This window comes from Balaenoptera musculus, chromosome 10 (genome assembly GCF_009873245.2).
Source record: "Balaenoptera musculus isolate JJ_BM4_2016_0621 chromosome 10, mBalMus1.pri.v3, whole genome shotgun sequence".
In the NCBI taxonomy this organism is placed as follows: Eukaryota; Metazoa; Chordata; class Mammalia; order Artiodactyla; family Balaenopteridae; genus Balaenoptera; species Balaenoptera musculus.
In genome coordinates, this window is record NC_045794.1 from 98,240,933 (window position 1) to 98,263,984 (window position 23,052).

The 23,052-nt window shown below is 50.7% G+C and overlaps 2 protein-coding genes and 1 long non-coding RNA gene across 13 annotated transcripts in view; 1 reads left to right on the forward strand and 2 right to left on the reverse strand.

The window, feature by feature from the left end:
* The window catches only part of ARFGAP3 (ADP ribosylation factor GTPase activating protein 3), a 53,372-nt gene extending 45,562 nt beyond the window's left edge, over window positions 1-7,810 (reverse strand). For 2 of the 3 annotated variants that reach the window (XM_036864606.1, XM_036864605.1), the window contains exons 1-2: window positions 7,591-7,803; window positions 943-1,061 (exon numbers count right to left, since the gene is read on the reverse strand). In XM_036864606.1, coding sequence (XP_036720501.1) covers window positions 943-1,061; window positions 7,591-7,659 — 188 coding nt within the window. In that variant the 5' untranslated portion in view covers window positions 7,660-7,803. Of the gene's footprint in view, window positions 1-942; window positions 1,062-7,590 lie in introns of all 3 variants that reach the window. The other variant, XM_036864604.1, reaches the window with a different exon arrangement.
* Window positions 7,811-7,970: 160 nt separating this feature from the next.
* Window positions 7,971-22,334, forward strand: LOC118901476. Of its 2 annotated transcripts, none has more exons than XR_005021399.1 (3): window positions 7,971-8,410; window positions 13,926-14,098; window positions 21,969-22,334. It is a non-coding gene; the product is annotated as an uncharacterized LOC118901476 (long non-coding RNA). The 2 variants fall into 2 exon arrangements; XR_005021398.1 differs by having other exon boundaries at window positions 13,926-14,094.
* Window positions 18,676-23,052, reverse strand: part of PACSIN2 (protein kinase C and casein kinase substrate in neurons 2) — a 136,690-nt gene continuing 132,313 nt past the window's right edge. For all 8 annotated transcript variants that reach the window (XM_036864614.1, XM_036864611.1, XM_036864613.1 and 5 more), the window contains one exon: window positions 18,676-20,475. In XM_036864614.1, the coding sequence (XP_036720509.1) occupies window positions 20,363-20,475 (113 nt within the window). In that variant the 3' untranslated portion in view covers window positions 18,676-20,362. The remainder of the gene's footprint in view (window positions 20,476-23,052) is intronic.

Genomic DNA, 23,052 nt, shown 5'->3' on the forward strand with positions numbered 1-23,052 from the left:
AAAGTTATGTTGTTATTATTACTGTATAGTTTTTGCGCCAGGATACAAAATATCTTGTTATAAGTTATCATAGATTTTACCCTACAGGAACAAATGCTCTTTATGGTAATCACACTGTAGTATCAGTATTCCTCAAGTCATAATATAAAATAAAACTGCTTGCCATGATTTCAAACAGCCTGCCTGCCTAGCTGGCCCCTTCCCTGGAAAAAGAACTGGCAGGGAAATAGGTGAACTGACCTGGCGAGGCCGGCCACACAGAGGTCTGAGCCACGACTGCTCAGGGGTGCCCCTGCACTTCCAGCCTCCTACTGGCCTGTGGGACTGTGTCCAGAGGGGGCATCTTTCTCTGATGGCCACAAAGGCCCCAGACAGGCTACTACCAAGGAGTCAGAGCAGAGACAGGGACTCGCCAGAGGGGCCCAGGCAGCCCACGTCTTTCACATTGCAAACATTTGAAATTGCCACTAAAGTTCATGCAAAAATCATTCCCTCGGGCTCTGCTATAAGTGTCCTTGGAGGCTGAGCTGACGCATTTTGCTGGGGGCACAGCCCTGCTCTGACAAGGGTCTCCCGCCACCTGCAGTGACTCTCCACCTGGAGGAGTGACAGAGACCCCATCCCCCAGGAGGCATCAGAGCAAGACTCCTGTGTGCTGCTAATCATCAGAGACAAGAAAGGAAAAGGAGATGCTGCCTCAAGCCTTCTGTTCTGACTGTGGCTTCAGCACCGCTTCCTCTCACACCAAGCTCTACAGCACAGCGACCAAGTAGAAAATAACTCATTTTCCGAGTTTACTCAATTACATAAGATTTAAATCTCCATAACTCATAACCAACCTCTCATTTTACTTGACGTCAAAACAAACATAAAGGAAAAGGGGAGAGAGACCCACGTAACGAGGTAATCACTCCCACCCCCAGTGAGGAAAGGTCCCCTTACCGAATAAAACTCAGGTGGACGCCAAGCGAGCGGTGTGACCCCGAGCAGTCTATGCACAGGAACACCCCGTAAGTGATGCTGGCCCAGCTGGGATTCTTGGCACCGCAGTCAAAACACACCTGAAAGAAAATTTCAAAATTCAGTTACTCATCGATTCTTATTAGCCAAATGAGCCATCCTATAGGACAATACAGGATTTGGCTTGAAAGCTGCTTAATCTTTACAATTTAAACTGATTATTAGAGGGAATCCCCTGGCAGTCCAGTGGTTAGGACTCAGCCTTTTCACTGCCAGAGCCCAGATTCAATCCCTGGTGGGGGAACTAAGATCCCACGAGCTGCACGGTACGGCAAAAAAAAAAAAAAAAAAAAAAGAATAATAGATAAACAAACTGGTTATTAGAAAAATATCTCACCTAGACAGTACTTCAACTGATGCCATTTACATTTCTAAGTACTCCTTATCTCAATATGGTTGACTGTTTTCAGTTTTTACTTATTTTTGTTGAAGTATAGTTGATTTACAACATTATATTAGCTTCAATTCATTGTGATTCAGTATTTTTAGAGATTATCCTCCATTAAAAGTTATTACAAGAAAAAAAAAAACACCTCAAATTTCTGTTTCTTTTATTATTATAATAATGTTACTGTATTATATAATTATATATCAATAGACTATTAACATAATGCATTAATTATATAAGTTATATAGTATTGCATATCTATTATAATAGTACGTAGTACGCGTGGTGAAGAGAACTTAGATGTGTTTATTGTCTCAAGTATGACTCATGCATGAGCATCAACAGGGTTCCTACCAGTCACATGAACGAACACTAGACAGGGATGTCCCCTGCTGGAAATGCCCAAGGCCTTACTGTCCCCTGGGCAGTGGCTCTCTACCAAATGGCAGGCGTCTGTGCAGATTTCTTCTCTCCCCAGCCAGAGGAAGAGAGCCCCCTGGATGTCCCCCTGGATCCTGCCCTCCTGGTACTCACCCCCTCATGTAATCCCCACCCTCGATTTGCCCAGGAGGCCTGTGTGACCAATGATACGGCAGAAGTGCTGGCGCGTCCCTTCCGGGGTGAGGTCATAAAAGACCCTGGGGCTTCCTTTCTCTCTCTCGCTCTCCCCCCTGGATCACTGGCTCTGGGGGACGCCAGGTGCCATGTCTTGAGGACACTGGGTCGCCCAGTGGAGAGAGCCACGTGGAGAGGAACTGAGGCCTTTAGTCCAACGGCCAGTGAGGAGGGGAGGCCGGCTGACCACCACGTGAGTGAGCGTGGAGTGGAGGCCCCAGCCTTCGGTGACTGCAGCCTCCTGAGAAGCCCTGAGCCTTCCTTCCTCAGCACCGACTAAAGTCAACATTCTTCACCTGATAACAAGAGCACAAACGTACTTTAGAATACACAGTGCTTGCTGTGGAAATGAAAACTTATGAGTAATTAGAGCTAGGACAACAGGACAGTTAAAAATTCCACAAATAATAGACTTGTTTTGAATTGTTTTCCAGGAAAAATAAAACCATATTTTAGCTAACTGAGCCACCCCCAGATTCCTGGCCCTCAGAACCTGTGTGAGACAACTTGTGTTTGTTGTTTTAAGATGCTGAGCTCCGCAATAGATGCTAATAGAGAGAGCTGTCCCTGCGTGAAATGCCGTGTCCTTCATGACCTCTGCCCCCTCCACTCTGTCCAGGTCACTGTTATTACTCAGACACACAGCTCACGTCCAAGGAGTGGGCCCCCTCCTGCACAGCTCGGAGCTCCTGCAGGGTCGGGGACCCTTCCCTCACCTTGCCTTCCTCCTGCATCTGCACAGAGCCCGGACGTGGCTAACGCTCAATAAATGTTTTCTGTGTGTTTTTTCATCTCCCACAGAGCCTGAAAAATAGTGACCTACCCATACAAACTATTCAGGAAATATATGTTAATCAAATGAACAACTTACAAAACTTATTACCAGCTCAAAAATTAGCACCAACCCCCTCAACAATGAAGTCAAACATTCTTCATCTGATAACAGGACACAAAAGTACTTTAAAATACACAGTGCTTGTCATGGAATTAATATTTGTAATGAATTAACATCAGCACAACGGAGTGGTAAAAATTCCACGAATAGGAGGTTTTTTAAAAGCCCACATCTTTTAGGTATGCTTTATAGGCAGAGCCACCTATGTGAAGGTTGTCCCGACTAAAACCATCAAGAAAGATCTGGGGACTTCCCTGGCGGTCCAGTGGTTAAGACACCACGCTTCCAATGCAGGGGGGAGCGGTTCAAACCCTGGTCTGGGAACTAAGATCCCACATGCCATGCAGTGTGGCAAAAAAAAAAAAAAGCAAGCAAGCTCTGGCTTCTGGCCTTTTGAGGGCAATACAAGCGTGAAAACACGCGTGGATTTTCCAAAGCCCCTCATGGTGACAGGTTCACCATAAGCAGGCAGGAGTAGTGGCAGAGCGGTGACAGCTGACACGAGAGGCACCAGGCCTTCACTTCAGTGTTTACTGATTGCCTGCTGTGTGCCAGGCACTGCGGCAGAGGCTGAGGTATTAAGAAGTGGATGGCGGCACTGACCCCACAAGCGCTTGCTGAGTCTCCCCACCTTCCCCTACCCCCCGCCCCGGACAGGCCACTGAAGTGGGAGTAAAGGACACGGAAATGAAGATGCCCTGTGGTAACAGCCATCAGAGTAAGGAATGCCCTCCCCTGGGATGCCAAACAGTGGGCCCGACTCTGCCAAAGGTGCCGTCCCTCTGCGAGAGGCCACTGTGATCCCTCACTCACTTAGCTAACAGCTGTCACTATCAGTATGCCCCCGGCACACACGGAGTGCACGTACAAAGGTGGCCCGGGAAGACTCAGCCCGCATGGAGCTCACGGTCCAGCAGTCCCAGCGGGCAAGACAACTAGTTACAATGTTGAACCTTAGTAAGCAAGGATAGGATGCAAAAAGTTTTCTAGACAGAGTCCAAGTGGCATGTGGGATATCAAGAATAGAGTCTAAAAGGGCAGAAGGGGCAAAAGCCTGTGCAGGAAATGGCCCTGTGCAGGGACATGACCCAGAGATTGGGAGCACACAGCCCAGAGCAGGCAAGTCTGAGAATCACTCCCGAGGTGGTCGCAAGGCTGGTTACGAAAAGACAGCGGCGGGGTTTCTAACAAGAGGCCTCAGAATCCTCCTGACCCACCAACTAAGATGAGGAATTGCAGGCCTCTCGCCTTCGGAGATGGCCCACACTCTTGTCTGTGGAGTGTGTTTCTCCCAAGGCCGTTCTCGCCTTTTGAGACAGACCGCATTCGGTCTACAGAATATGTATCTCTCTAAATAAATCCATTTCTGGACTCCCCTGGTGGCGCAGTGGTTAAGAATCCGTTCCGCAATGCAAGAGACACGGGTTCGAGCCCTGGTCCGGGAAGACCCCACATGCTGCGGAGCAACTAAGCCCATGCGCCACAGCTACTGAGCCTGCGCTCTAGAGCCCGCGAGCCACAACTACTGAAGCCCGTGCGCCTACAGCCCGTGCTCCGCAACAAGAGAAGCCACCACAATGAGAAGCCCATGCACCACTCGCCACAACTAGAGAAAGCCTGCACGCAGCAAACAAGACCCAAGGCAGCCAAAAAAAAAAAAAAAAAAATCCTTCTTTCTCCTGAAAAAAAAAAAAAGATGAGGAATTGCAGAATGTAGCTCTGTGAGGGCTGGGGCCTTGTTCACCTGAGCTGAGCGCTGAGCACTGAGCCTGGCACAAAGTAGGCACCAAATGCAAATACAGGTGGTGGAAGAGCTCACGAGCCGAGACTGGGCCCTGGGGAATCTGAGGTCAGAGGGCAGTTTGAAATCCAAGTCTGGCTCTCTGTTGGAGCAGGAACTCCATTTTGTTTTGATGGGCAATCCTAAACCAAAGTGGAGATATGGTTTTCTACGCAGAATATCAGTTCTTATGGTGATAAAAAGTAGTTTTGGACGAACAATTTGTTTTGCCACATGGTGAGAATAATTACTATAGAAATCACAGCTAATATTTAGTGTTTGCTCCATGTCATGCACTGTTGTTGGCCAACGGAATCTTGATAACAACCCTATAAGAAAGTACTGTTCTTATGCTCATCGGAGCCAGCTTCCGGGCGTGTGTGTGATCAACGCAGTCACACAGGACACTGCACACAGAAGGGCCCATGGGTGGTTAATGCTCTGCTGTCTCATCTTGAAATTCTTAGTACTTTTCAAACAAGGGCCCTGCACGTTCACTTTACACATTTCAAGTTCCCTGCAGAGTATACAGCGCCAGTTTTCATCCCCGTGTTAGAGAAAACTAAGGAAACGTGAAGTTAAGTGTCATAGCTAAGACGTGGTATCACAGGGACTGGACCCCGGGCAGTCTGCCCCGGATCGCACTCGTCACCCCTTCACTACACTGCCTCTTACCCCGCCAGGCAGCCCTTTATCTGTCCTCCAGGCACCAGATAGACCACCTGCTTCCTGAAGGCAGGAGCCTGTCTCTTTTTCCATCAGTACATCCTCAGTGCTCTGCAGTGCTCCGCACGCTGCAGGTGCTTAACCAATATTTGCTGAATGGATATTTGCTGAGTAACTCAAACAATCAATATAACACTAAGGGAACAGCAGAGACAAGGGAGGATTTCACAAACTAGAAAACTGACCCTTTGAGTTAAAACCTTTGATCCAGAGTAAAGATTCATCACACATGAGAGGGAGAATTGGACACCACATTCTAAAAGTAAACCAAGGTGTTTTTAAGTACTTTCCTGTCTTGTGTGTCTTAGAGCTCTTTTTAACCACCTCATTTTAAAAATGCTTATTATTAACTCTTCCACATCATTAAAACTAGTTTTCATCTTTGCTTAGGTAATGGTTTCTTATTAACAATCAAATAAAAAGTCTTAATCAAGAAATGTAGCACAATACTGTGGAACACTACCAGAAAATATTTTTGCTCGATGCTTTTATGAATCCTACTACAGAATATAAAATTTTCTACAAGTGTGTTGTTCGTAATTAAAATAATAATAACAACAAAAAATTGCTAACATGTATCGAGGGCCAGTATATACAGGTACTGCTCTAAGTGCTTTTCTTGGATTTTCTCATTTAATCCTCACAATAATAATAATAATTCAGATCTCTGAATTAGATCTAGTTCATGCCCCATTTTCAGATGAGGAAAATAAGGCACAAAGTAGTCAAGTGACCTGCCCAAAGTGACAGTTAGGAAGTCCCAGGGTCTGGATAACAATTTACAAGCAAGCCCACACATGTCCCTCAAAAGTGTTCTTGGTATAAAGACACTGACTTCTTATTTAAAAGGGGCATCTTTTGATGAATTCAGTCAAAGAGAATATATGTTGGGTTTCTGAGATAAAGCAGACAAAACAATGTATAGTTTCTACACTGCTAACTGCAGATCCTTATCTGGTCTAGTTTACATCAACCCCTCTTTATAAACAGATTAACCTAAATTTGAAAATCAAGAAAATAGCACAGAAATTGGCACTGGAGAATTCCTGGAACCTTTCCCCTCCTGACTTTCCTATGTTCATCAGATAACACCTCCAATAAACTGTTTCCCCCCTCACTTCTCTTAGGCTGTAAAAACATGGGCTCCCCTCCACCTAGACCTAAAACAAAGACATCTAAGTTTTGTAAAACTCTGGGACTTTCTTTCTATGCCATCATGTCATGGCACACAGAGTCCACGCTGACACGACGGCCCTTTGCACTGTCCAGGTTCCACTCTGACCTGTGATCCTCAGCGGAGGGTGTCACTTTAGCCCGATGTGTCACCACAACATCTCCAGCCAGTAGCGAAAAGTTGTAAGAGTCATGGGTGGGGGGAAGGGACAGTCTCTGGAGATGAAAAAAAAAAAAAGGAAAACCCCCATCTCCAAAGAGAGAGACAAAAGGGAAGGAAGTTGGAAAGGGGTCTGTGGCGGGCTTTCTTAGCAAGAGACAAGAGCTCGAAGCCACTTAGCAGTGATCACTTAGCAGCTTTATCAGACAGGGAAACTGAGGCTGCCACCAGAGGACACAGCTTCCCTGAGGAGCTTCAGAGGTGAGCTCGGAGACGGGGAGGGGGCGAGCCGAGCTTCCCCGAGCGCCCAGCGCTACCAGCTGGAGTTTCTGGCCCGGCGCATGCTTCCCGGCTGGGTCATAGGTGGCCTGCGGTCTCCGCCCCCCATCGCAGGAGCCGCGGGTACGCCCCCTAGCCCTCTCTCGGGCCCCCGAGCTCGCCCCCGGCTCTCTCAGAACTCCCGTCCACTCCACCCCCACCAAAAGCCGCCTCCGCCCCCCGTACGTTCCCCGGCCCGGTGTTAGGAGCCCGCAAGTGTCCGCCCCCGGGCCCCTCAGATGCTCTCGCCTCCCTCCCGCCCCCAGGACTCCCAGGTGCCCGCCCTGCCTCGGACCCTGGGGTGCGCCCCCTCCCCCGCCCCTCCCTTGCTGAAGCTGGGGGGCGGCGCACAGTCCGGACCCAGGCGAGGCCCAGCCGCTGCGGCCGCACAGTGCGACGTGTCACAGGCCGGGCCGGCTCCTCCTCCCGCGGCCGCGGCCACTGGCGCCGCAGGGGCCGCCCGCAGGGTCCGGCAGGGATGCCAAGCAAGCCCGAACACGCCCGGCGGCCGTTACCTTGTTGGTGGGCACCGACCGGAGGCGCCTGAAGATGGTCAGGATGTCCTGCTTGCTGGGGTCCCCCATGGTCAACAAAGAAACGAGGCGCAGCTGGCCCCGCCAACCGGTAAGGGCAGAGCAGGAGCGGTTGCCGCCTCCGGGAGGTAGACGATGGCCGAGTGGCGGGGCTGCCCGTGACGATGAGACCCGGCCTCTCGATGTCCCCGCCCACTGCCGGAGCGCACGCGCCCCTCTCCCCCGTGGCCCTCGCTTAACCGTGCCACTGGCTCCGCCCACTCAGGCCCCGCCCCGCTTCCTGCGCAGGAGGCTCGTGCGCCTCCTCCAGGCCTCCGCCGGGCCTCCGCTCCCGGCAGTGCGTGGCGAAGCCCGGCTCGGGTCGGCTTTGTGCCTACGCGCACGGCTGGTCGAGCCACCGCCGCTTCGGCTGATGCACTGCTTCCTCGGCCAAAGTCCTCTCACCTCCTCCCCGTGAGAGCGGCAGAACCTGTCACTCCAAGTGGCAGAGGAGGAAACTTGCGGGGCAAGGGCCTCCCCGCCGTCTCCCCACACCCGAGGAGGACTCAGTCCAGGCGCCGGATTTTCGCTAGTCGCCTGAGCCCTGGTGGGAAGCGTCCTATGGCGAAAGGGATCAGTTTGGGTTACGTCAGTGAGAGAGTAAGCAGTTCTCCTGAGGCAAAAGGCGCTCAGTCAAATCTGATGAATATAGACAAGAAAAGAAGCTGGCCCTTTCCTACCCTTCGGCTGACATTACTAACTGGAGGGTTTAAACGCTTGGAGAAAGGTGCCTGTTTTGCGTTAGTGGGTGTGGAGCCACTAGGTAAGTGTCACCTGAGGTTCCGCGGGTCAGGAGAAGGATAACAGGTTTTGGAGTCAAATGCAACACCTTGTCTCCAAGCTCAGTCCAGCCAGCTCCTTCCCAGCTCTGTGACCTTGGTCAGATCACGTCTCTAAAGCTGGGTTTGCTCCTCTGTACAGTGGGGTGAGAGATGGAGTATCAGTGCTGAGCAGTGCAGGAGAGCAGCTTCCCAGTGAAGCCCTGGGAAAGGCTTTGGCAGTGGTCTTTCAACCTGTCTGGTTAGATGCCCTCAGGGAAGTTGGAAGCTTGCAGGGTTGGAACTATTCTAAGGAAGGGAAATGTATTACCTTCCAGAACAGTAAGTTACTTTTACAGTAAGTTTCAGCTGTGACTGAAAGTTCTGCCTTGTATTGAGTCAAAGTATATACATACCCCTGTACCTTGTGTCCCTAGGTACGGGTTTGACCCTACACAGAATACCTGGCATGTTTATGAGTCCTGTGCTTTCTGATGGGAATGGGAATGATGGTCCCATTTACTATTTGGAGTTGAAATCTTCTTACCAAGTTATATATCAGATTCAGGATATTGTCTACTCCAGTCTCCAGTACAGAGATCCCTGAGAAGAAGGAAAAAAGTGCAATGAAGTGTAGACAGTATCTACACTAGTTGGGGCATAGGGAGACACACACACCCAAAAAAAAATACCATTTGTACACCCATCTTTCTCTTTTCTATCATCTGCTTAAGCGTTCTTCATAGAACTTATTATCACCTAATGCCATAATGTGTAATACTCCCCTCAACTGAATATAAATTTTTTGAGATCAGATGTATTGCATCTACCTCTCTATCCCCAGCACCTAGAACAAAGCCTGGCACATAGTATGCATTCAATAAGGATGCGCGGAATGGGCTTAGAATGTAGAAAGCTGCAAAGAATGTCACTCCTAACATAGTAATGAGAAAAGGCTGGATAACCTTTAAAATCATAACTTCTCTTGAGCCCATCAGAGAGCTGAGGTTGCAAAGCAACCAAGTAAACTGAATTCCAAAGAGAGCCTAGCCTCTCCAAAGACACTTCGAACAAAGAGCTCTTTCACCTTTGGCAAAGCACAGGGGAAAGAGGTGGCTGCCACACAAGTGGGCAAGAGGAAATCAGTTAAAATTTTAATGAATTCTTAGAGGCCAAGCATGGGCTAGCATGTCAATTTGGAATAGCCAGGAGCCTCAGAAACAACAAGAGTTTACATTCATTCACAAGCTCTTTTCCGTAAACCTCCATCAGAAATCTTTCTTCATGAGAAAGATGGAGACAGAGATCTCTGACACCAGAGAGAAACCCCTTGGTAGGGCAGGCATCCAACTTTTGGGGGACGGGCACAAAACCCCACCCGCTTCCCTTCTCTCTTAGAAAGCAAAAGCAGCAAATTCACTCTCCCTCAGGCTACAAGCAAAGATCCATTGCTGCCAGGAGTAGAAGTAAAATCTAGTCATACCAAATCCTGAAGAGGATAGGAAATCCTCTTGCTCTCAAAGGAGGGTAGGCAGAAATTCATTGCTTCAGATCTGAGCATAACAGAACACAGAAGAGCTTCGAAAGAAGGGCCCAGCCAACAGGCAGGCCCACGTTGCCTTCTGGGTACTGTCCTTGCCATCTGTGTCTTATGGGGATATCCTGCTGTGGCTCTGGCCAAGTGAGACAACATTTAGTTTATTTAGTCCATCCAGTCGGACAGGAGCTTGCTGAAAGCCAAGTGCCACTCTAGGAAAAACCGGACATGCTTACATAGTTGTATGATGAGTCACAAAGTGAGAATAAGCGCAGATCTCCTCCTTGCCCTGGTGGACTTTAGTTAGTGCTGAAAAGAAAACAAATTGTTGACTTTAAAAAACAAAACAAAACAAAAAAAACACACAATGTAAGAGCTGTGAGTTGAATTTATTCAGTGTCTTCCTGAGGATTGTAACCCAGGAGACAGCCTTTCAGATAGCCTTGATGTACTGTTCCAAAGAGGTGAGGGAGGAGCCACGATATATATGAATTTGGGCGGGGGGGAGCTGGAAAAAAACATGTAGTTGAAAGTCAAAAGATTACTGGGAATCACAAAAACAGACATCTCAAGTTAATGATTTTAGTGCTTTTCTCTGTATGGGAAGATACAAGAATCTGGGGTTACTGAAATTTTTCCTTAGTTGTGTATCTTAACTATCTCAGGGCCAGTATCCAAAGGACAGAATGATTCCTGTTTTTCTCCATCCTGAATTCTCCTCAGGTACACTGTCAGTGGGTGACTGCAGTGGCTGTTGGCTTGATCCTTGTAGAACTGGTATGGCAGGCAACATTTTTTTTTCTTTACAAAGTGAACACTATCTCAGACATGCCATTTCTGTACAGGTCAGATACTTTTGAAAATGAGCCCATGGAATCATGAGCAACCTTATCTGCTTTCATTTATTTATTTATTTATTTATTTATTTTGGCTGTGCCGGGTCTTAGTTGCAGCACATGGGATCTTTAGTTGCGGCATGCGGGATCTTTTAGTTGCAGCATGCGGGCTTCTTAGTTGTGGCATACATGCGGAATCTAGTTCCCCGACCAGGGATCGAACCCAGGCCCCCTGCATTGGGAGCGTGGAGTCCTACCCACTGGGCCACCAGGGAATTCCCAGTCTTATCTGATTTCCACCAATCCATATGTGCTCAGGCAGTGCACTTGTTACCAAACTGAACTTGGGTCTGCTTGCCCGCTGCACAACAAAGCCAGTTTACTGACACTGGGTTGTGGTGAAGGAAAGCACAGTGTTTATTGCAGGCACCAAGCAAAGGAGAATGGGCAGCTCATGCTCCAAGACCCAAACTCCTCAATGGTTTTCAGGGAATGGGTTTTAAAGGCAACATTGGGGTGAGGGTTTCAGCTCGTGGGCTTTCTTCTGATTGCTTGGTGGTGAGTTAACAGGGTGATATTTCAGGAACCTTCTGGTTCCAACCAGTCTGGGGTCAATGTGCTTGGGGTCAGCGTGTAGTCAACAACCTCCACCTGTGTGGGGTCTTAGTTTCTTCAGAACAACTCAAAGATGCATCAGATTGTTATGACAATTGTTATGAGGAGGAACTAGGACTCTGCTCTATCGATGAACTAGTTTCTTGACTGCTTTTCCTTTGTTTCTGCATTTCCTCACTTCCTTGATTAGTAGCTGCTTGAGTCTGGTCTTTGGAACACAGGGAAGTTCTGGGAGACTAAAGCTGTTTTTCACAAACAAGAGACAGGGGACACAGAAGGGCTTTTGTACCCAGGAGGGCACCGCGGAGTCCTGCTTGGTTTCACACTTCTGGAAATTCACAAATGCCCTCTCTGCCCCCGTTTTTTTGGCTGCACTATGTGGCTTGTGGTATCTTAGTTCCCTGACCAGGGATCGAACCTGTGCCCCCTGCAGTGGAAGCGCAGAGTCCTAGCTCCTGGACCGCCAGGGAATTCACCTTGATTGATTTTTTAAAAATAGAAATTTAGGACTTCCCTGGTGGCACAGTGGTTAAGAATCCGCCTGCCAACGCAGGGGACACGGATTCGAGCCCTGGTCCGGGAAGATCCCACATGCCGCGGAGCAACTAAGCCCGTGCACCACAACTACTGAGCCTGCGCTGTAGAGCCCGCGAGCCACAACTACTGAAGCCCGCACGCCTAGAGCCCATGCTCCACAACAAGAGAATCCATTGTGACAAGAAGGCCGTGCACTGCAACGAAGAGTAGCCCCCACTTGCCACAACTAGAGAAAGCCCGCCCACAGCAACGAAGACCCAACTCAGCCAAAACTAAAATAAATAAATTTATTTAAAAAAAAAAAGAAATTTAAGCTGATGCCATTACCGCCCTTAATGGGATAAGAGATTTAGAATCCTCATTACTGTGACATTTGCAACATTACAATATTATAAAAAATAATTGGATAGTGAAATGAAAAATTATGTTTACACAAAACCTGTACTTGAATGTTTATAACACATTTATTTGTAATCAAAAACTAGAAACAACCCAAATATCCTTCAATTGGACTGACAAGCCATGGTAAATTCATTCAATGTAAACTACCCACAATAAGTAGTAACAAACTGATCCATGAAACTACGTGGATGGATTGCAGACGAATTACGTGAAGTGAAATACAAGACAATTTCAAAAAGCTACATATTGTATGATTCCATTCATATGACATTCTGGAAAAGGCAAAACTATGGAAACAAGACAGATCAGTGGTTTCCAGGGGCTGGAAATACAAGGAGGGGTTGATTACAGAGGACCAGGCAGAAATCTGGAGAGTGAGGGGACAGTTCTATATCTTGTTTGTGGTGGTGGTTACATGACTTATGTGCATTTGTCAAATTATACACTAAACAGGGTGCATTTTACTGTATGTAAATTATACCTTAAGAAATAAAAAAAGATGGGAAACAAAGACATGCTCAGCAATATGAGACTTCTAACACATGGAATGCCATGCAGCCATTAAACATTTTTAGTGGAAGCATATTTAGGGACAGGAGAAAATGCTCATGATCAAATATTAAGAGAATGAAGCAGGGTACCAAACTACGTTTAGAGTATGATCCCAATTTTGTAAAAAACACACACATTAATGATAAGGACAATGAAACATGGGCACATGTGTATGTATAGAAAAAAGACTAGAAAAAATGCACCAGAATGTCAGCAGTATTACCTCTGGATGTTGGGACTTCAGTGTTTTTCTGAATACTTTTGCTTAGTTTCCAGGTTTTCATCTGAACCTTTGTTCCTTTTACAGCTACAGAGTGGTCATTAACGTGGTTATGTGAAAACTGTTATAGAGGGGCAGGAGCAGCTTGGCTAATCTCGACCAGGAAGTGGCCAATGAGCTGCACACAGTTCGCTTGCAGTCAGTTTCACCTTGTTGATCAAATGCCATGCGGCTGGGGCTTCCCTGGTGACGCAGTGGTTGAGAATCTGCCTGCCAATGCAGGGGACACAGGTTCGAGCCCTGGTCTGGGAAGATCCCACATGCCGCGGAGCAACTAGGCCCGTGAGCCACAACTACTGAGCCTGCGCGTCTGGAGCCTGTGCTCCGCAACAAGAGGCCGCGATAGTGAGAGGCCCGTGCACCGAGAGAAAGAGTGGCCCCCACTTGCCACAACTAGAGAAAGCCCTCGCACAGAAACGAAGACCCAGCACAGCCATTAATAAATAAGTAAATAAATAAAAAAAAAAAAAAAAAAAAATGCCATCCAGTTCGGGGCTTTTTGTTCTCAGACCTCTTGGCCAGGCACTCGGGTTTCTGTGGCCTTCGGTTGCCATGCTGCATGGCAGGGCTTTAGCCCGCTGACGGCCGGTGTTAGTTATCCTTTGCTCAGAGAGTGATGTTATTTATGCAGTTCATTTGTTCATCTGTTCCTTCCTTCCTTCATTTCCTAGCCTTTTCCACAGAGGATTTGAAGAGGTCTAAAACAGTCCAATCTGAGTTTTATTGGGTGGTCCAAAATTGATTTCATTTTTTCTTTTCAGTTTCGCTCCAAAGCACTGGGGCTAGAGAGAAGATTAAGGCCCAGTGTCTGCACCAAGGAGCTTGCTGTTTAAGCAAGAAGACGTGCCAGTAGTGGCACTGAGGTGCTCCAGAGCACGGAGGAGGGCCTTTCAGGTCCGGCGTCTCTGAAATGGGGTAACTCCCGTTCTGGTAGGTATGTTAATGAGCGCCACTGGGGGCAGGCACATCCTCGCCCTCCGAGGCAGGCGACCTCGTTGTCCAACAGCACAGCCTAGTGGGCAGGGACTGCACTGCACTACCCATGTCTGAACCTAGCTCGCTTGGCTGTACGGTACCTTTGGGCAAGTTACCTAACCTCTCTGTGCCTCAGGTTCCTTACCTATAGAAATAGGAATAATAATATTTACCTAGTTCATAGGGCTGCTTTGTTAAATATTAATAAATGTTAAAGAGTTTAGAACAGGGTCTGGCACAGAGTGAAATACAAATGTTTACTATTATTGCCATTTTATAGATGAGCAAACCAAGCCTCGGAGAAATTAAGTATTTTGCTCAAGGTAACGTAGCTAAGTAAGGTCCCACAATTGGAGCCAAGTTTGAGTGCAGAGAATATGACCTCACAGTCTATGCTCTTAACCACTGGCTTCGTTTTCACACCTTTGTAAGACTCGTTAATTTTCAGAGAAGAAAAAAATATTTCGTCAAATTTTGGTGCGGAAAACCCAGCCTTCTTCCGTACAGTTTCAGAGATGGATGAATATACGGCTTGGAGGAAGCATTCACGCCCAGCCTCTGGCTGGGGAGGATCCGGAGTCTCCATCTGGGGTCTGCATACTTTGGTTATTACCGGCTTGAGTTAGGATGGTGTTTGGGGGTGAGACCACTTTCACAACAAGGTGCCTCATATTTGTGTGTTTTAACAAGCACTTTCACACTCTTGACCCCAAATGATGATGAAAAAGAAAAGATAGGAACCATTTCCCCATTTTCCAGATGAGGAAACTAAGGGTCAGGGACACAAGGTGCCCATCCAACCCTCATGAGGCACCTCTCCCTCTACTACCTGGCTGCCTCCTAACCCTCCCTGCCCCTTGCTAGGGATGGGAGGTCACATTGGCCTGTGTCCCTTGCTCCCTGGGCTCTCTTTGTCCATACCGTGCCCACCTCCTCGGCCCAGACTGTGGTTGATCGGTCTCTGGGTCCCCAGAGCTGGGTTAGGAGCATCTGCTGGTTGTATGAACAAATCAAGGAGGACACAGAATCGCTGGTACTTTGGGCAGCTCTGACTTGCTCAGAGGGTGGTCCTGGGTCAGCGTCAGCTGGGGACTTGTTAGATATGCAAGCCCTGGGCCTCACCCCCAACCTGGTGACTCAGAAACTCTGGAATGTGGCCCAGCAAGCTGGGCTGTAACAAGCCCTCTAGATGTTTGAGAACCAGCAGTTTAGACAGCAGCATCTGCTGTTTGGAGTTGGGCATCGGAGTTCAAACCCCACCTCTACCCTGACTTGCTGTGTGGCCCGATGTAAGTCACTCAAGCTCTCTCGTTTGTTTCCTCATCTATAAAATGGCGCTCATACATCGTGAGGAGATTTCTATGATCCTTTGCAGGGAAAGGTGCTCAGCACAGGGCCTGGCATGTAGCTGATACATGTTTAGCCCAAGGCTGGTTGGAAACAGCAGGCTGAGAAGCTGCCTGTCCCCCAAGAGTGCCGGCATCAGCGTGGCTCCTCTGACCCTGTGCTTGGCAGTGGCCCTGCCTGGTGGGGCATGAGCCTCATACCTCAACCTGGGTCTGTCCTTCCCCGGGCAGCGGAGCTGCTTCTATCCCAGGCCCAGGCCTCTCCACCAGGGGGCCCCAGGTCTGTCCATTGAGGCCCTGTGGCCCGGCCCTTCTGCTCGCTCCCTCCAGAGACCACAGAGATCCAGCCCGGAGGTCACTGCGGGCCCGTCTAAGGGAAAACTAAGGCCCGGAAAGGGGCACACACCTCCTGCCGGTGTCTGGGCAGGGGCGCAGAGGGGGCAGCTGCCACCCTGGAGAGAGCTGGGGCTGTGAGAGGGGGTGGGGAGACGAGAGGTAGTTTCCAGGACACCTTGAGAGCAGGGCCCCGACCTGGCAAGTTCTCCCGCTTCTGGACACCCAGCTCAGAGAGGCTCAGGCACCTGCTCGGGCTTCAGGGCCCCCAGAGGTGGAGGTCCCCCCAGTCTGCCCACAGCCCAGCCTGACCTCCACGCAGGCGGGGACGCTTCCCGCTGGAAGTGGGGAAGCAGCTCAAGGACCCCATAGTGCTCCGCCCCTTAGGGTCTTGGAGCCGGGTTGGGAGGCCCTGTTTATCCAAATTTCCTGAGACTTGTAGGCTGACCTCCAGAATCTACCGCGCACACTCAGGAGACCATCCTGCCCCCTCCTTTCTGGCCACTGCGGCCAGTATCACAGTGACTCCGTCCCTCCCTGATCTCTGAAGTCCCCTGAAGGCAAATGTGGGCCCTTCCTCATGTCTGTCCTGGCACCACCGAGTCTTGCACACAGTAGGTGCTCAAGAAATGCTTGGTGAATGAATACAACCCAGGAACAGAAAATAGGGAGGGAGGGAGCCAACTGCCTGCCAGGAGGGGCTACTCGGGGTCAGACCTGGCTCAGCTCCTCCAGCCACTTGCTCTGTGGCCACAGGCGCGTCACTCCTGACCCTCACTTGGCCTCAGTTTCCCCGTGAACAAGGAGGGGCCCCTCAGCCTCCCACACCCCTATCCCATGGATGGCAAGCGGCCCCCCAAGCCTGCCCCCTAGAACTTGAGGCGTTGGCACAGCCCAGACCCACAGGCCACCCAGAGAAGGCCAGGCCAGGCAAGGGGACCGGCCTGCCTGTGTTTAGGTGGATAAGGGCCCTGCAGGGAAGCCTGGGACACCGAGGCCAGCCCTGTCCTCCATCTGCAGGGACTTCAGAAGACCCAGTGTTTTAGCTCCTATTGTGGCAGCATCAGATCCCTGCCCAGGTCACTAGGCCAGAGGTCACTTGCCCTCTGGGCATTACTGGGGGGCTTGGAGAGGAGGAAATACTCCCCCCCCGCCGAGGGAAGTGGGGTGGGCTGCTGAGGGCCCTGGGGACCCCTGAGGGTGGTGTGGATGCAGCAGTGACCCAGGGGGAGAAGGGGCAGCTTGGCCCAGGCAGGGGCTGTGGGGGTGGGGAAGGACAGAGAGGCAAAGAGAGCTCAGTGGCCCAGCATGGAGGGCGTGGGAGGGGCAGCCAAGGATGCCAGAGGGTCCTGACGGGGGACCAGGAGGATGAGGTGTCACGCATAATCATGGCAAAAGTTATCATCTCCTGAGCACCTGTGGCCTTTCACCCCTTAACCCTGACCCCCACCCGGGGAGGCAGGTATCACTCTTGCCTGAGAAGATGAGGCCCAGGAGCGAGTTAAGGTTTCCAGGCTCACCCTGAGGGCCAGGACAGGAGAGGGCAGGTGGGCAGTGTGGGCCCTCCAGGCTTCCTTGCAGGAGCTCTGAGGATACACGAAGCTGAGAAAAGGGCCTCGCCGAGCAGCGGTGGTGTCGGCCCGACTTTTGAGGGCTCCTCCTGCTCACCCACCTTGTTCTTTATCCGCCAGTGGAGGGAGCGAGGACGGGCTTGCCCTCGAGAATCCTGCAGATGTGGGTTTGAATCACGGTTCTGTCACAGGGCCTTGGGCAAGTCACTGGACTTGAGCTTCCAGACCTTCTGTGTCTTCTGCAAAGTGGGGTGACTCCAGCCTCCCCCGTGCGCTGGCATCACAGAACCTGAGCTCACCAGAAGCCCAGGGCTGGCTGGCCAGCAGGCCCAGCTCAAGAGACGGGAGTGGGAGCCTGCTCTGACCCCCACCCCGTTCTGCCCTGGCCCAGCCTGTCTCTCGGAGGAGCCTGGGGCTGGCGAGGCAGAAGCTGGTGACCGCCCTGGGCAGCGGGCAGCGGCGATGGGCTCCAACTCCTCCTCAGAAGCGGACAGCAGGGGCCCCATCACCATCAGACCAGGTGGCAGATGACAGAGATTCATCCTTGGCCCTTCATGAGCTGGGCAGAGTTTACCCCTGCCGTGGCAGCTACCCCCTTGCTCCTCCTGCTCCCCTGTGAGGGCCTGGTGCCCAGGTGGGGCGCTTCTCTGGCAGCCTGACCGACGTTAGTGACCGGCAGCCCTCACATCTCTCCTTTCCCGCTTTGCCCCGGCCTCCTTTCGACTCAGGTCACCCCCGAGGGTGAGGGTGGAGGGCTCTTCAGGGATTTTACTTGGTGCCACAGACCAGCGGGGACTCCTTGGGTGAGTCTGGCTCTTGGAGCCTCTGCTTCTTTCTCTGTAAAATGGAGACGGGGAGACTCATCTCACTCACAGCGTGTTTGGAGATGGGCGAGCTCTTTGCAGATAATGTAAGTAGAGAGGGCCCAGTGCACAGCGGGTGCTCGGGAAATACGTTCAAGGAAGCTCGGGTGATGAGTGGCCTCTGGTCTGGTCCTGCTATTTGGGCCTTGGCGAGTGGGTAGGGAGGTGCCAGCCTGCTGCCCACACTGGGGGAGCCTAGGCCACACAGCGGCAGGTTTGGGGGAGAGGAGAACTGCAAGGGGCTCCGGTGCCTCAACTCCCCAACCTCTAGCTTGGCAGGGGCAGTGGGACAGGGACACGGTCCCCTGGGCAGTGGTCTTGCACCTGGGATCTTGCCCGGCTCCAGAGCTGGTGCATAAATGCCAATGAAGACACGTCCACCAGCTGATGAGAGCGTGAGGCACACGCACAGCACAGAGACTGTCATACTCACGAGATCAACTGTTTATTGATTTTTTTCTAAAATACTATGCGTTTAAAGAAACACCTAAACTGAAAAGACGTGACAATTTTTGGTACATCTGTAGCAAAGGAATGAGGATTTCTGCTGGTAAGTGTTCATGACAGACAGACACACATCCATTTTCCAAGCAAGACATCAAGCTCACTGGAAACACTGAATAAAATGCATAGCTTGTGATGGCAGCAGCCATTTCTCCAATGTCTGAGTTACACAAAATAAAGGTTATCCCTCCCTCCCCTGCCCCGTGACTACAGTGTAGCTTCCTGCCCCAGCACGCCTGCTCCCTGATGACTAAGGATGCTGAGAAGAGACCCTTGTGCTAGGGGGGTGAGATCCAGCTTTTGTTTGCTCACGAGGAATACAGATGACAGTGAAATCTGCAACTGCTGGAAAGACACGGGAGGTTTGTACAGTGTTCTGCTACAGAAAGGACTAAGGCTAGTTAGAAGTTGGACCCACAGCCAGCCAGTGAGGACAGACTTCCCTACCACAGGCTCCACTTCAGAGAGGCCCAGGGCCCGAGCCCGGAGGGTCTCAGCCGACCAGCCAGGCCTGTGCCCAAATGCCACGGTCTTCAAGCAGTTTACAAATTAAACCCACTGTCAAAAGCTGTTAAATCTCATTAACACAGTAGACGAGCTCTTTAGATTCTCTGAATATCAAATAATATATACAGATATACACCAAGACATGACAGTCTAATATAAAGCATCTTAACTATAGATGCATTCACTTGAAAAGTTAGTCTTCTTATTTTTTAACCTTTCAAATCACTGATAAAATTGTTAATTTGCATGAGTGAAGTTTTAAGCACAGAGTGAAAATAGTTTTTAAATATGGTGACTTTAGAGAGTACTGCATAAGGTTATTTGCGAAACTCACATTTGGATGCCCCAAATGTGGACAGCATTCACAACAGGAATCCAACCATGTGTTCCCATCTTTCTACTGCAATCTCTTGTCTCAAACATTGTCTGTCCAAATGAGCTACCGGCTCTCGCAGCTTGCCCCAGGCAGTGGCATGGTTGATTAACAGTACGACATGGAAATAGAGATATTTCCTTAAGACTGGTGTACATCCATCTATGCCATAATTTAAGTATAAATGAATGGAAGAACATGTATATAAAAAAGTAACTGTACACAGCCTTTAAATTAAAAACCTCAAAGTCCTCCCTCAGAAAATGGCATTTAAGTTTGTTCATCTAAGTTGCAGGTGATGGGACTCGTCAGAGAAAGTAATCAGTGGAACCAGAATCAGTGTAACCCACCATTACCATGGACTTGGAGGAGAGGAGGAAAGACAAGGTCAAGAATATACAGATCCATGATAAGCCAACACACAGCGAGTAGGGGAGCGGGAGCGGGGGCGGGGAGGGGCCCGGCGATTTCTGTTGTATTGCATCTTCCTGTTTGCACATCTCTCCATTTGCACTGTGGAAAGGGTGCCGAGTCCCAGGTAAAATGACCAGCTTGTCTGCCTTCAAGAGACACCATGAAGCCAAGAGCAATGGAACCATCATCTTTTGCAGGAAAAGGAGTGGAGGCCCACACAGCTGGCTGGAGGCACCAGAGCCCGGGGCCAATGGCTAACAGAGCTCCTGGGCCCTCCACCTCCACCCCTCCGCCAGCCAGCCCACCAGCCCGTCACTGGATCGCCTCGACGTAGTTCGCTGGGTACAGGCCAACCTGTCCGTTGTCCAAGCGTCCCTTGCACCAGCCCTGCTCATCCTCATTCCCTATCTTGGTCAGCTCATCCCCTGCAAGACAAAAAGGAAGCGGTCTTGGTGACCACCGGGTCAGAGAGTCACCCTCATGTTTTAGCCCCCACCGTGGGCCCACAAAGGGTCCCTAACTTGGGTGGGAGGGGCAGGCATTCTCCTGGGGGCAACGTGGCCCGAGGGCCTGGCTCTTTCTCTACCAAGTTGCATCTGAGGTTTTGTGTTTAGCCATGGGGGCCTCTGAGAGATCTAAAGACGCCGGTCTCTCACACAGTGACCCCAAAGCAAGCCATTCTCAGTTGCCAGCGGGGCTCGCAGAATTAAACGCTGCAGAATTAAACGCTGCAGGACTTTTGCCTTCCTGACTGTCCCAGGCCAGGTCATAGGAATCCTTTCCCAGGGTCCGTGCCACCTCCCTCACAGCCCTGTACTGCCATCCTTCCTTCCCCTGGGCCCTGGCCCGCCTGATCTTGTATCTCCTCCAGCACTTGTTGCCATGGTCTTGGTGCCTTCATTTAATGTGTGTCTAGACTGCAGGCTGTGGGAAGGTTGGGGACCCATTATTCTATCCCCAGCACCTAGCTCAGAACATTTGTCCTCTGACTTAAAGAAATCAACCCCTCCCAACACTGAGAGTGTTGGCACAGTTCTGGAATCTCCCCATGGCTCTGTGTTAGTGCAGTTTATCTTTCGTTTGTTCAAGCATGAAGGAGCCTCTACATCACGCCAAGGCCCTGTGTGGTGAAGGAGATACAGACATGAGAGAGGGACAGATGGAGCCCTGGTCCCTCAAGGAGACAGGCCAGGGGACGAGGACCAAAGGTGTGGTCAGGGCTGAGGTGGAGGGAGGTCCAGGCCTGGCACTTTTCTGTTCAGGACAGACAGGGCAGCCCAGCCAGGGGACAGGAAGGAGCTCTGGCCGGTGAGCACCCTGCAGAGACGGCTGTGGGAACTGGCGGAAGACAGGCCAGCTGAGGCCTGTTCTTATTGTTCAGTTTGCAGCTTTGTATTTCTTGCTGGCATTTTGGTCCATTTTTCAGGCTCAGTTGCATTTTTTTTCCTCAGGCAATTACGCCTTGTTTAGCAACATTTCCCTGACTCCTTACTTTGTGTAGCAGCGATACTGATCCAGATGCCTGGGGGGCCAATACCTGGGCTGCTGGGAGACCTGGCCAAGGCCCCGCCCCTGGGGCCTAGTTTCCTCATCTGTGGACCGGGGGAAGGGGTGGGGGGGCGCCGTGAGGACTAAGTGTTAAAACACAAAAGGGCCCTAGGTCTGTGTAGCGAGCACTCGGTAAACGGGGGCTGCCGTTACGCCCATGAGCGAGATGGTTCTCCTGCCTGCTGCTGTGCACACGACCCGCTTCTGGCAGCACCCGTGCTGGTGCAAGTCTGGCTTGGCAACATCAGGAGCGAATGCAGGGGGCCGAGGCGTGGCGTGCTGAGCGGTAAACCTCATCTTCGCCCACCCCCAGGTGCCCCCGTGGGCCCCCGGCAGGGCCGACACTGACGACTGGTGTTTCTCCCATCAGGCCCTGATGAGCGAGGCTCCCCGGAGCCGACGGGGCACCAGCTCTCTGATGCTGTCACGTGGTGAAAAGTGCACCAAGCGAAGACTCCGCAGGCTCCCAAGGCCCAGAGACGTGGAGAGCGGCCAGAGCGTGCTGAAGGCAGCGGAAGCGGTGCGGGCCGGGAGCTCCCGTCACGCCGGGGAAGAGGAAAACAACACGGAAAACAGACGAAACTAATAGGAACCTTCCAAGTTGTGAAAATGTAAACCGGTGACTAGAGACATTCATTTCAGTTTGCTTTTGGTAATTCACTGGGAACGGAAGGAAACATTTTAAATCTATAAAACTGCTGACTAATCCAATAGGTAAAATTTAGAGGGAATTCCCTGGCGGTCCAGTGGTTAGGACTTGGCGCTTTCACTGCCGGGGACCGGGTTCAATCCCTGGTCAGGGAACTAAGATCCCACAAGCTGTACAGTGGGGCCAAACGAGAAAAAAAAAGATTTAGAAAGAATGAGAAATTGAAAATCAATCAGTCAACAAACAAAGCAGGGGGGAAACAACCCCAACCAAAGATGTCAGAAAACTCGAGGTAATTCCCTGGCGGTCCAGGGGTTGGGACTCTACCCTTCCACTACGGGGGGTACGGGTTCGATCCCTGATCAGGGAACTAAGTTCCCGCAAGTTTCAAGGCACGCCCCCCCCGCCCAAAAAAAAAAGAAACGAAAAGAAAACTCAACAGAGGTGTTTAAAGACACGTAAGAACTTTCTACATCCAGGGCTTCCCTGGTGGCGCAGTGGTTAAGAATCCACCTGCCAATGCAGGGGACACGGATTCGAGCCCTGGTCTGGGAAGATCCCACATGCCGTGGAGCAACTAACCCGTGCGCCACAACTACTGAGCCCGCGTGCCTAGAGCCCGTGAGCCACAACTACTGAGCCCGAGTGCCACAACTACTGAAGCCCACGCGCCTAGAGCCCGTGCTCCACAACAAGAGAAGCCACCGCAATGAGAAGCCTGCACACCACAATGAAGAGTAGCCCCTGCTCACCGCAACTAGAGAAAGCCCGCGAGCAGCAACAAAGACCAAACACAGCCAAAAAT